The 14,776-nt window shown below is 34.4% G+C and overlaps 1 protein-coding gene across 2 annotated transcripts in view; it reads left to right on the top strand.

Annotated features, from left to right (window-relative positions):
• PARP8 (poly(ADP-ribose) polymerase family member 8) overlaps window positions 1-14,776 on the top strand; it is a 166,650-nt gene that overhangs the window by 108,814 nt on the left and 43,060 nt on the right. For both annotated transcript variants that reach the window (XM_033110741.1, XM_033110739.1), the window contains exons 9-11: window positions 4,778-4,838; window positions 5,370-5,460; window positions 13,283-13,349. In XM_033110741.1, coding sequence (XP_032966632.1) covers window positions 4,778-4,838; window positions 5,370-5,460; window positions 13,283-13,349 — 219 coding nt within the window. The remainder of the gene's footprint in view (window positions 1-4,777; window positions 4,839-5,369; window positions 5,461-13,282; window positions 13,350-14,776) is intronic.

A 14,776-nucleotide genomic window follows, 5' to 3' on the forward strand; every position in this document is an offset into this window, starting at 1 on the left:
GTCATCTGGATCTAATTTTTAAATTATCCTCAGCCCTGTTGTCCTTTAGAAAAATATATAGCTATCTTGGATACAGTTTTGCAGATGCTTTAGTCTGCCAAGATTTCTTTCTGACTACTGAGTTTGCCTGTTTCTTGGCCCATTCACAAACATCTCTCCCACACTGAGCAAAACGCATACATTGAGTAAGCATGCAGAGATAGACATGCAAGCTGTTGAGTTTCAGATGTCATAGGAAGGTTGTGTTTCTGAACAAAATATATTTCTTCTTAAAATATAACTGACCGATTGTTGAAGGCAGAAATAACTAAATAGAAATAGAGCTTTATTGCCCAAGCATCTCCGGTAGAGTTTCATGTATGTGTGTGTATACATATAACTTAATTGACAGTTAATAAAGGAAGGCTAGACATCTAAATATATTTTTATAACCAGCACAATAACTGCTAATTTTGGTCGGATAGTATTATAAAACATCACATAGTATAATGCATAGGTTGTATGTAGTTTTATAGACAAAGGAGGACCTGTTAATACAGATGGTCTAATATTTAATATATTGTGAGTGTGTATGTGGTGTCTCATTAATGAGGATGTTGTCTTGATTAATTCTATTAAAAAACAGGAGAATGAATTGCCAAGAATTGTAACCCAAGTGCCCTCAATAATACATGTTTATAAAAAATATATTTCATATGTATGTCCTTAAATAAATATATGTTCTTAAATAGGTCATATGTAAATCTCCAAAATCAAATGGCCAGATTTCAAGATATGTCAATTCAAAAAGTGGCTCTGATGACTGGAAAGAAATTTGTGGAGCAGTTCTTTTCAAACCCTCAGTTTCAGAGCAAAACAGCTGCATCAGATCATTTCTATGTTGTTTATCTTAAAACAGTATTCAAGTTCTATTTGATGTGATCTCTCCACAGTAAATAAATATGGGCAATACAGGAAATTATTCTGAGTTATTATAAACGCAATACAGTATTCAGGACACAATCAGATACCCAGCTTCACAATTCAAGTTGCATCCATATTTCAAGCATTTGCCTTGATTCTGCATTTGCTATTCATGAGATTGGACCTGCTGGAAGTTACTCAGATATAAAAGCAATCCTGATGACTGGGTCGATGCATCTGGACAAACTGTAATAACACTTTGTAACCTCACAGTGGGAAACGTGAAATTACTGGCATTATATACAAAGGGCATCACAATAGAAACTGGTTTGCATATACCCAGCGTTGTGAAATTCTTTGAAGTGTGGCATAAAAACAAAACGTGTAGCTATTTACAGATGTACACCTGCAGAATCCAGTTAATTGCAAACCTTTAATGTCTCTGTCTCCCCAAAATTCTTTATTTGTGCTCTGCTATAATGAAGAAGAGTACTTGTAATCCTTTCTTTCCTTTTTTCCCCCTTTGAATGAAATTGATAGTGTTAGAAGTTAGAAAGACACTAACTTTTAACCAAAAAGTGTTGAAGAAATCATAAAGAATACTTGAAAATTCACATACAAAAGGTTTTAAAAGAATATATGTCACATTCTGATTCATAACTTTATGGTAAAATTCAGTGGGTGTGGTCTGGAAATCGATTTATGAAGAAAACAACCTTGGTAAGATTCTGATTTTTTATCATTTGATTTCTCTCTCTGCCTCTAAACACACCAAGTGTTTGACATCATAAATAAATCCAAATAAAAATTATTCTCCACCATGAAATTGGCAAAGATGAGAGAAAAAAATGCCTGGTGGTGATGAGGGTTTAAGAAATGGTCACTGTGATAACCTGGCTGGTATGATTATGTATTGTGTTAACCTTTTAAAATAGTAATTAAACAATATGCATAGATTGACTCTCAAGTATAGTTATACCATTTATTTTACTCTATAATTCTAAAAATGATTCTGTGAGAAGACAGATGCACATAAATTTTTATCTGGAGTGCTATTTATCAATATTTATAGTATAAAGCAACCTAATGTTGTATTATACAATTTTATTTATACAAATACAGCCATTTAAATTTATGATTTTGATGAATATTTCACAATAAAGGAAAACCACATATAGAAGAAGTGAAAGAACTGGATAAAAATCTTTGTATACCATATTATACGTAACATATTGTGTATATTATATGATATATTAATATATGAAACTGGAGTGCAATATACATGAAAGAATTATCTCTGAGTGTTGATATTACACATTACTTTGTGTTCATTTTTCTATTTCTCATATTTTATCTAATGAGCCTATATTATCTTTGTAATCAGAAAAAGTACATATATTTTTAGAAAATACATAACATTTTGTAAAGTAAATTTTACCCACAATCTGTAGTTAATATATGAGTACTCTTTTTACTTTTTTGGTTTTCCTATTGCTATTTTATTTTATATAAGCAGTTTTGGTTTCCATACTTTTTTGGTAGTCATTTTGCTCAGCGAATAGTATATCTGGAACATTTCCATCAGGATATTAAATATTTTTATATCAACTTTTTTAGTAATGGATAATAGTTAAAAATCATGTCAGTGTGCTAGAGTTTTAAGTATTTCCTTATTATTCAATATTCATTTATTTTGTAATTTCTTCTGTTACATACATCCTTCCAGGTAAAGGTTTGCATGTATTTGTTATAATTTTTGGGGGAGAATGGTAGTAGTCAAGGCCTCTTCACTGCGCTGAACAGTCTTGAGTGTCTTTAGTAATCTATAATCATCATCACATTTACTAGCTCATTCTTTTAACATGCTGTAGATATTTGATTTCTTGTATTTATGAATAATTTGCTGCTATTCAGGGTCAGCAACTTACCACCACTGGGCTGTAGGGCCAGTTTTTGAACAGTCCATGAGCTACAAATAGTATTTGCTTTTTAAAAGAGTTGTGATAAAAACAAAGAAAGGAATGTGACAGAGACTCTGTGTGGCTTGAAAAGCCTAAAATATTTACTATCCTGATCTTTACAGGAAAGTTTACTAAATCCTGAATTAGAGGCATAAAAGAAATGATGCATGTGCACTTGGTCCTTTTTCTTGTCCTAGTTTCTGTATAATTTTATAACAAAATTGGCATATTTTTGTATCTAAATTTGCATGTCGTGTCTAAATTTTCATAAGGTTATATATAGGTTCTTATTGTTTACAAATAATGTGTTTTGATGCATGCAATTAAATTCCTTTGTGAATAATTGTCTTCCCTTTTCTTCTTTTAACCTTTAAAAATATTACCATGAAAGAATAAAAAGTATAATTTCATAAATAATGAAAATGTGTTTAATGTTTTGATATATTTTTAAGGGAGAATGGAGAAAGCATAGAGACTAGGTTTTTATATTCTATTATGCTGCATTTTTTCGGTCATAGACATCAAAAAGCAAAAAGACTCCCTAGATTCCTTTATTCATCAAATTGCATAAAACCATTTAATCATTAAAAATGTCTTCTCTGAACCCTATAATAGTGCCATAATTTTGTGCTGTATTAGCATTACTTAAATATACATATGATACACAGAAATTATCATTGAGTACTTTCTATGTACCAGATACTGTACTGTACAGTTTTGAAGTTGGTCATGAAATCAACGCCTGACTTCACTGACTTCTTATCTCGTTTTAGTCAACTTGTTTCACTTGCCTAAACCTAAGTTTTCTCATTTGCAAATGAGGATGATAATAGCATTCTTGTTGTAAGACTATGATCAGGACCTAATGCGATCCTGAGTTAATGTGTGACCTGGTTTTCAACACAAAGTGATAGTTTATTGAATACTGAACTGATTAGGCACTTGCATAAATAAATAGGACATATAGTATATTCAAACACCATCTCTGCTACAGGTTGATGATGAGTGACTTACTTATTACTTTGGGCCTCAGTTAGTGCATCTATAAATTGGAATGGTAGTAGTACCTTTAGTGCACTACCTATAATCACATGTACATAAAATCCTGAGAACAATTTCTGGCACATAAGTGCTCAATAAATATTGGCCATTAACTTTTATTGTTCCTGTTCACTATAGTTTTCTCCTTCACTATGTATAGAGTTTGTAACTTCAGAGTTGTATAAAAAAATATCAAAAATGAGATGTGTGTATATGGAGAATATAAAAACTATCATTTTTATGGTCTTTTCATTAACTTAAAGAAAATATGCTGGTTTGTGACACTACCTGGGCTGGAGAAATGTTGGTCTTCATAATGTCTTCATGTAGACCATAACTGATGTTACTTGTTTTAATTTTGATACATCAGACTTTTAGAGCTGCCTATCAAAACAGTGACATTTAAGTGGCAGAGCACCTGGATTAGTTTTAGAAGCACTAATGTCTTACATAGAGTGAAAATCCATGGATACATTATTGTGTCAGTAAATTATTGCCCCCACCCTCACCCTTTATGTCAATGCTCCTTTCTTGCCTCTAGAAGCAGCTCTTCGTCCTCAAATAGCACAATAAAAACAGCAGTCATCTGAAAAGACTGTTTAATTTGCCACAGGAATCTGAAACCATGAACCAAACAACTCTTGAATGTATGCATTCATGTGCATGTACCTAAAGATGGAAAGATGTCTGTGGTATAAACAGGTCATAGAAGATAACACTCCACCTAGATTGAGTTAATTCATGTTGACAGTCATTTCTGAGCTATCTGTAGAAATCAGGGATGAGACTTCGTGAGTAAAATTTTAATTTAAAAACCTAACGCACTATCTTTTAAGGAAAATGAAAAAATTAATGTTAATCTTTGCTTTCAGGGAATATGGGGCCATTGATGATGTAGATATTGATCTGCATATTGATGTTAGCTTTCTTGATGTAAGTATGAACTGACGCAATATGATTGCCACACTTAAATAACATTTATTTCGGATCTTGGAAGAAATTTAAGTTTTGTTTCTCTTATAATACTATTAGTAATGTATTGACTTTTTCAGAGTGATTTACAAAGAAGTGCTATGACTGGTTGAAGATGCAGAGATCACACGTATATATATGTATATATATGTATATGAGAGATCACATATATATATACGTATATATACGTATATGTATATATACGTATATATATATATATATTTGTGTTGGTTCTTTTAATATATTCTGACACTTACGGGCTCTGAGTATAGTACTTCATTATTTCTTAAGTTTTCATTTTAATTTTCTACATAGATGGCAAAAAGAGTACTTTGGCTTTCTTTTCATAAGCCAGTAGGTTCTCAGATGATTTGTAGGCCTTAATGATTTATGCATTTCTTCAAAATATGTTAAAGTATTCTTTTAACTTTGGAAAAATACGTCAAGAACTCTAAAAGATGAGTAATTTGTCTTTAAAATCTATTTGCACAGGAGGAGATTGCTGTGGCTTGGGAAGTGATTCGAACAGAACCTATAATTGTCCGACTACACTGCTCACTTACACAGTATTTAAATGGACCAGGTTAGTTTTATGTCTCCATTTTGAATATTAAGTAGTCGTGCATTGTGAGTTAAGTAAAATCACAATAAAACCTAAAAGAGAACTTTGCATATAATAGAAGTTCAGTAAGTATATTTTGGGTTATCCTTAAATTTAATTATGTCTCTGATTCTGAGACTTAATTTTAATTTTTCTCACATTTGATTACTGATTAATTTAGCCTAAGTAAATGTAATATAATTCTGTTTTTGAAAATGGAGGTCATAATAATAATTTTGTTTTCCAATACTTTAAGGGATGATTTTGCTATATCTCCACTGATAGCTATTTATAACACAGAATTCAATTATAAATTTTTCTAAGATTTACTGGATTAAAATCTTTTTTCCCTGCCTATTAACACAAGTGAGTGGACACTTGCACGCGCATGTGCGCGCGCGCACACATACACACACACACATACACACACACACCTGTATCTACTCATATTGTTTACACCCCTGTATCTACTCATATTGTTTCAGTTATCTACTGCGTAATAAACCACTCTAAAACATAGTGGCTTAAAACAACTTTTCTCGTCGTTCTTTGGACTCAACTGGACAGCTCTTGCTTGGAACCTCCTAGGCTTTTGAAGTCAGGTAGATGGTGGATGAGGCTTATGTTATGTCATTAAAGGCTCCACTAGGTTGGATGCTCAAGATGCTGGTCTTTCAGCGATTGATGGAGGTGTCATCTTGGAGCTCAGCTGGGGCCTTTGGCTAGAGTGTCTACCATCTATATGATTTCTTCATGTGGTTTGCGCTTCTTGTAGCATGGTAACTGGGGTCCAAACCCAAATGTTCCAAGAGCTAGGGTGTGGATGCTCCCTGAAAAAGAGCTCAGTGAATGCTGCACTGTATTCTGTTGATCACTGTAGTCAAAGAACCCCCCCAGAATCAAGAGACCGACATACATTGTAGATGGCACCTCTCAAAGTCGTGCTCATCTTTAATCTGCCGTACATACTTTACTGTGGTCTCTGCGTGTTTTTCTTTAGGCATATTAAGGCACTTACATCTACTGTTACTTTTCACCTAAGAAAAATAGCTGTCCTTTCAAGTTTATGAAATAGAAAGGAAAATCTCTCATTTTGAACATGTTTCTGTGTCACCTCTTTTTCGATTTTTGTGTAATGTATTCTAGTTAAATAATCAATTCTTAATACAGATAACATAGTAACTGATGTGATTTAATGCTAGACAAAGACAAATGGCTGTTTCATAGTTTGTATTTTGATTATTTCAAATATACAAAAATGTAATAAATAAGAAAAATAATTGTTCATAATCCCTCTATGCTGAGAAAAATGTAAATAGTTTGCTGTCTCTGTTTTCTATGCACACATAGTTTATTTTCATAAAGTTGACATTGAATTGGTAAATACTTATGCACCTTAATGTTATGCCATGAGCCTGTCCTCATCATTAAATATACCAAAACAAAATTATTTGAGATATCTGCACAGGATTCCAGCCTTTGGTTGTATGTGACCTTGCTGTTTCCCTACATATTCCACTATATATTGCTTTTCTTTCTTTAATGATTTGAAATGTGTCCATTTGATTTCATTATGATAGTGAGTAAAAGAAAAAGAAGGCTTCATGTCAGAACTTGTTTTTTTATTGGGGTTAGGAACAAAATTGGGTCAGTTCTTCTCTACTCTATGTAAGCTGAGAATGAGGCATACTTTTATGTAATCTTACCACTGTTACTCATTTTTTAATATAATCTTCAATTTTAGGCAGAGATTTTCCTTCACAATAGCTCTATAAAGATTTGTTATAATTGCATGGTTTTATAAATATTTTAACAGCTATATTTTAATTCATGTTTAGATAGTTTTATTGTTCAATATCACTTTTGTATCACAACTCATCCATAATTTAATTCTTTTTTCCATCTCTATTAGTTGATTTACATACTTAATAGTTTGTAAACCAAAGAAACGAGGGTTATGCTTTGTTTTTTCATACATGAGAATGACCCTTTATTTTGTTATTTGTAAGAAATCTACTTTTGTTTTGTTTGTGTTTGTTATGTGTACTTTTGGGGCTATTTTTTTCTCTTTCTCCTTGATAATCATTTATACATTTATTTTTGATTAGTATACTTAGATCTTAATTCACCTCAAACAACTTTCGTGTAATTATTTTACTGTTCTTTCTTTATCTGCTCACCCTGATATCTGTAGATTGGGTCTAACACCTCTGTCCCCCGTGGTATTTATCATTTCTCTTAGTCTTTCATCCTTCACATCTGAGTATTTTATAAATTTTTTCCCATTTGTCTTCTATTCCATTAAGTGTATTTGTTTTCAAGATTCAGTCTTTGGTTTAATGTTCCCTTTCTATTTTTAATTTGACTATAATCTTTACTGATACCATATTATTCCCTCTTTATCATCAATTGCTTTCATGTTATCTATGCAGTATCATTTTGAATTTTGTTGTGAACATAAATCACTAATTGTCCAAGATTTATAATTTTATTCCTATAGATGGAGGTTTGTTTTTCTCAGTATTCAAGCAGGAGTTGTTTCAGAAATTAGTGTGATTTTTGTATAATTTCTTCTGTTAAGAAGATGGAAACAAGAATTTCACATTTACTCTACTTTAGACACATTATCGTGTTTTCCTGAAAATAAGACCTGGTCTTATTACAAAGTTTTGCTCCAAAAGACGCCTTAGGGCTTATGTTCAGGGGATGTTCTCCTGAAAAATCATGCTAGGGTTAGGCCTTATTTTCCGGTTAGACTTTATTTTCGGGGAAACATGGTAGTTCTAAGATCTGACAGCCTGAGTGGGGTGGGCTGTGAACTCAGTTGGTGTCATACCCCATGCCCTTGGTCCCATTTTAGCAGCACCGTGCTCCTATCTCCAGCTTCTGCATGCTTTGCTGCTAACAGCTCACAATGGGACACTAGAGCTTAGACTATACACAGTGGAGCTTTCTCTTCTCTGGAGAGAGCAGGTAAGTACTTGAGAATTCTTCACCTCCACCCTATCCCTTGCGAGTGACTGATGTGGGAGTACTGTGACCTGTGACCAAGCTACATTGCCTCAAGGCTGGGCTATCTTTGTGGTGTAATTCATGCTCCAGTGTTATCCACAGGACCAGGCTGAAGCTGGGACTTGACTTGAATTTATACCCTTACTTTCCTTTATCCCTGTTTCGGTCTTCTTCCCCACTTCCCATCCCTTATTGGTTTGTCCTGGGGGCAATTCCATAGTAAACTATTTGCCCCCAAATCTTCACTCAGGGTCTCTTTCTAGGAGAACTTGACCTTAGATTAGTGGGTGAAGGGGCAAGAAAGAAGTCAGCTTCTGCTTCAGGAGGAACCCCTGCCAGGCCAACCCTTTACGAAACTGCCCTGGGGCACACTGTCCTGTGGCTCATCCGCCCCTTTAATTTGAGATGTGTTAGTGGTGGTCTGCTGTTAGCTTCCTCCTTCCTTCTTTCATAGAGTGGGGGGAGTTTTGAGTCAGCTCTTTAGAACCCCTTAAGATTGATTCCATCTGTTCTATTTGTAGCAAAATTCTCTGGAAGTTTCTCATACGGGATGGCATTATTCCAAGTTTCTGGTCCGTTTGTTGGTTTTCTCCGATTTCTATAATGCGCTGGTTATGGTGAGGCTTGTTCCAGACTATTTACTCACACTGCCATCTTAGTAGTAAATTTCCCCAAAGCTTATTTTTTCTTATGAAAATTCGAGGAAAAAAATATGATTTGAAATGGGCAGTAATGTGAAATATATGACAAGAACTAGAGACAATGATGCTAAAAAGGAACATGTAGTTTATTATTCCAGAAAAAAATAATTGGGTTTTATCCCAGTTTATGATGTGGATTATTGCAAACAAATAAAAAGGCAAGAAAATATTTCTTGACTGTTTTGCAACTTGACTATGAGAAGGTATCAGCATTTATCATAAAATTAACTTGCAAAAAATGTATGGCGAATCTAAGGTTTAGACTGACCTAGTTAACAGTTATTTTTGAAAAGCATTTATTCTAGGTTTTGGAAATGTATGAATAATACTTATTTGAACTATAGTATTTGGCTACAGCTACGCTGACAGTTTATCTGTGAATGAACAGGAATGATAAGAACTAAAGAAATATACCTCCCTACCCACTTTGAAATGAAAGATGGGTTATTTTCATTGTATATAGAGAAATACACTTTAAATAAAAAGACACAGTTGTTATGATTCTTACATATTCTTTCCACAATTGCTGGTATATAAGTCTAGTTTCTGATCTCAGAGAGACAGCTCCTTTAAAGTGATACACAACTAACATTATTAAAATGTTTTTCTGTGTAAATCATGTTATTATTGATACCTCTAAGTTTACATGATCAGTGTTAGAATAATTTCCACAAGTCTTAAGCAGCCCTCACTTACTGCATTCTCAACCTAAACTATATGAGACCAGGAAAAATTTAAAACCTTTTTTAAAACATGAAAGTATTTTACTAGTATATTCTGTCAACTTCTTCCTCATTCTCTTGCTCCCAGAAACAAACCCCATAGGGAATCTGGTTGTTTAAGGTGAACTTTTGAAATAAATTTAGAAAGAGTAGACATTTCTGTAGTATTTACTTTTCCTATAAACGTTTGTAGTTTCTAATTTTATATGTCAGTATAGTTCTGTGCTTTCTTGTTTGTTTGCCTTAGGTTACTAATTTTAGCCAAATTTATTCCTGAATACCTGTTTACTACTTGTTTGCTTAATGGGACTTCTATGTTCCAATTTCTATTCTAAATGGTTATTAGTTATCAAAAAGCTATTTTTAAAACTTTTAGAAAAATTAAAACATTTTTAGATTTATAGAAAAATTGCAAATGTAGTAGAGTCCCCATATACTCCACATCCAATTTCATTCATTAACATCTTATATGAATACATTAAATAAAATTAATTGTAGTAGTCAACTTCATTAATTTTAATAGAAATATGAGGTTTTTTCCACTTGAATTTTAGAATACTTTTGGAAGTGATATCTTATTAACTCTTTCAGTATATTCCAAAATTTGGGGTCATTTAGATTTTATACTAATTGAATCAATGTTTGAAACATGTTTTCTAGTCACAGTATGAATAAGTTTTGGTATTCATATTATTAATTTGTAGGAATCATTTATATATTCTAAATAAACATTTGTGTCTATTATTATTTTTTCCTTCTCTCTGTGTATCTTATACAATTTCCTCCAGTGAAGATTTCAGGTCTTTTAGTGTATTTTGGATTTTTCCACATTTTTTTTTTTAAACCAGGTGCCTTTTGTTTCTCTGCTTCTATCTTCCATCTGCCTGTGTAGATTGTCTTCTCAAATCTTCTTACAGAAAGCACAGTGTGTTTTAATTTTGTCTTAAAAAAAAACACCAATAATTCTACTGAGTTTTCAAGGTGTTAGGATTTTTTGTTCACTTTTGAATTTCTATAGCCCTTGGTTTGGGACAGGTGGGATTGGAGTTGATGTGTACTGTGTTCCTGTGTGTAAGGTTTAGAATGTTTTTAGGAAAGGAACTAATTGGTGATACTAACACCAATTTTCTTTGATCAGTGGAGTATCCCAGAGTAATGGCCCACACAGGGAGTGAGGCAACTGGGGATACCAGTTTGGTTTACAGTGTGGAGCTTGTGTGCCCTGAGAATGTCCTATTAAGACAATCTTCGCTCTAATTATCTGTTATCCCCATTGTTAGTATGAATGACTCTATCTGTGCTCCTATATAATGTCACCCTTTCATTTGCACATTAGCTTCCATCCCCTTTCTCCTAATGAAGACACCATGCCAGCAGTTCTCCCTCTCTTTTTCTTTCGTGTCTCTCTTTCTTCTAGAAGATTGCCATCAGCCAACAAAGATTTCTCTCATATTCAAAATAATCCCCACTTGACCTTGAATCACATTGAGTTAGTACCCTAATCCTCTGCTTCTCATGACTGTTAACTTTCTTGATTAGAGTTGTCTCAGTTAGTAGCTTGCTTCCTTTTCTTTCCTCTTCTCTCTCCTTGAATATGCCCTAGACAGGTTTTGGATCCATCATTTCACAAATACTGCTCTCGTCAGTGTCACCAGTGACTTGAGTATTCTTAATGACCCCATGATCGATTTTAAGTCCTCATCTTAGTTGACTTAGCAGCATTTTGATACCAGTTGTTTACCCCCCTCCTTGAAAAACTTTTGTGAATATGTGTCCAGATCAGCAGCACTCTGGAATCTTCCATCCTCCTAGCCATTCGTCTTCAGCTTTCTTCACTGAGCCTCTGGATGCTGCAGGGCTCAGGCCCGATCCTTAGACTTCTGTCCTCCATCGACACTCACTCAATGTTTTCTCATTCAGCCTGGTGCCTTTAAGGACATATATATATTCTGGCTATTCCAAATATATATCTTTAGCACATCCCCCTCATCTGAATGCCTAAATGCTGGATTTCTCCATCTGCCGACTTAATGTTTCCACTTGAGTGACAAGTAAGCATCGCAGATTTAAGATAGTCAAAGTCAAACTGCCGATCTTCTCCACCTCTCCAAACCTGCCCCTCTTGCAGTCTCAGGTACCAGGAATCAGTCTGTCATCCTTCTGATTGCTCAGGCCAACGTCCTTAGATTCATCCTCGACTCCTCTGTCTTTTTCTGATACTTCAAATCTAGTCCCTCAGTGAAATCTGTTAGCGCTCCCAGAAAGTATAAAGCCAGAATGTTTTATCACCTCCACTGACCTGAGCCTCTCTATCTCTTGTCTCAGTTAGTATAATTTCCTGAGTGGTTTTCCTGCTTCTACCCTTGTGCTTTGCAGGGATCCTACACTGCCCCATCCATGGTCCTTCTCTGATCTCATCTCCTACTGTGTACCTTGTTCACTCCTCCAGCTCCACTGGTCTCCGTGTTGTTCCTAGGATAATGCTGCACATTTCTTCCTCGGGGGCAGTGCCCTTGCTGTTTACTCTGGCCGGGACACTTCTCTTCCTGCCACACTATCTAATGTGACACCTATGCCCACATAACCTTTAGCGCCCATACCCTTTCCCTTTTTTATTTGTCTCCAGAGCCTTTGTCACCTGTGGCATTCTATTTTCTTACCTGTGTTTTTGTCGACCTCCTCCCACTGGACTAAAGCTTCAAGGGGGCTGGGATATTTGTATGTGTGTTTTTACTACTCTATCTGTAGTGACTGACACAGTGGGCACTCAAATGCTCTTCAAAACCAGTGACTAATGAGTGGGGAGTGATTTTTATGAGATGTTACTAATTTCATAAACATCATAGTTACTAACTTAAAGAAATGGTAAAAATAAGAAGCACATGACAGGGTGTACAGTGAATAGTAACTTTCTTATGCCTTATTCTCATCCTCCATTGTTTTAAAAAAAAAGGGTGTATGTACATATAAACATCTCTCTTCCATGAAAGACTAGTGTACACACTGTCCTACACATTGCTATTTGAATTGAATATATATTTTTGAAGATCATCATTTTACACATATTATGTATTTATGTATACATATATTATACCTTAATATATAATATATAATGCCCAAGAATGATCCTCAAAGTTTATGTATATAAAGCATAAATAACAATGTATAGCATTGTATGTACACTAGTTATAAATGTTTGTATATATGTTACATACTATGTAATATATAAATATGCAAAATACATATATGTAACATTTTTTGTATGTATACATATACACACAGTGTTATATATATTATTTCTTTTTTCCTGGCTGATGGTTGAGTTTCAACATAACATTTTAACTGATTTTTTTTTTTTTTCCTTTGCAGTGCCCACTGTTGATGTCTTTCAGATTTCCACAAAAGAGCGGTTTGGATTGGGACATCAGCTGAAAAAGTAAGTTTTCCAAAGAATAAAAAATAAATTTCTGTTGAAGAGAACTGAGTTCTCATTTTGCTCATCATTTTCTCCTCATTTTTATTCAAGAAGGGCTTTCTGAAGTTACTGCCTCAGAAGAGGAATTCATTCTGATGCTAAAAGTTACACCAATAACTTATTGTGCAGAGCTCACTTTTAGAACTAGGCCAAGTGTCTTCTGTGTGCTCCCCCAGATTCACTCTCTTCCCTCCAACACCCTGCACTCCAGCTGGAAGGCTGACCTATGTGGACACAAGTTCCTGTGTCTCTAATGTGACAGACAGGAGGAAACAGTGATGGGAGTATTTATTGTCTTTGGTTCTTTTGTGAGGTCACCATGAGCTCACTGATCCTTCACCGAAGCTCTGTTCTGCTCCAGGCTGCAGCATTTGCATGACTTCTCTCTCACTGGGTTCTATTTACAGTTTCCTTTTCTTGTTCCTTGATGCCTACAGGTGGTGACAGTTTGGCAGCCACTGGCCCTGGACTGCTGTACTATCCCTTGTTCCCATACTTATCACCTTTGAACCATTCCTTTTGTAAAGAAACCCTTTACTTTCTGTTTGACTTTAACTAATGCAAAGAGCTGATTTTTTCTTTTATAAACATGAAACATGGGGGCAGGGGCGGCCGGTTAGCTCAGTTGGTTAGAGCATGGCGCTCTTAACAATAAGGTTGCCAGTTCGATGCCCACATGGGCCACAGGGAGCTGCATCCTCCACAACTAGACTGAAACAACTACTTGACTTGGAGCTGATGGGTCCTGGAAAAACATGCTTAAATAAATAAAAAATGTTTAAAACAAACAAACATGGAGGCATACCTCAGTCGGTCACACTCAAAATATAAACTTAATAAATTCCATACGTATCAAAATACCAGCTTTGAGAATTATATTTATGCAGACTTCCAAGTATTATTTATTCTTCTGAGTATGCAAATTTTGCTTCAATTTCAATTTATCAAGAGAAAATATTGGATAACTGTATATTTAAACACATCGTTTGGGCCCTCCATAATGATGCTGCCTGCAAGTTCACTTTATTTTAATGAAATTTAATTAGGCATCATACATTAGCCTTTTCTGAGCAATGCTCTAAGAGAAAACACTTTGAAACTTTATTTCATTTATAAAACAGGGAACTTAATTGTCATTTTGCCTTAGGTTTGCCTTCCGACTACATTTATAAATGTAGTCGGAAGCTTCATGTGTGGTATCAAGGGTTGTACATGTCACAGAGCTCTAGAATTGTCTCAAGCTTTTAAGACTACATTGAGACAGCATTGCTCAAATGTGACATGTGTGGATCACATTTGAAAGGAAATGTTCTTACAAATACCCTTGATATTTAGAATTCTGTATGTGTATAACTAAATTCAATTGACAACATATGTTTAGCACATTA

The sequence above is a fragment of the Rhinolophus ferrumequinum genome, chromosome 7 (assembly GCF_004115265.2).
Source record: "Rhinolophus ferrumequinum isolate MPI-CBG mRhiFer1 chromosome 7, mRhiFer1_v1.p, whole genome shotgun sequence".
Lineage (NCBI taxonomy): Eukaryota > Metazoa > Chordata > Mammalia > Chiroptera > Rhinolophidae > Rhinolophus > Rhinolophus ferrumequinum.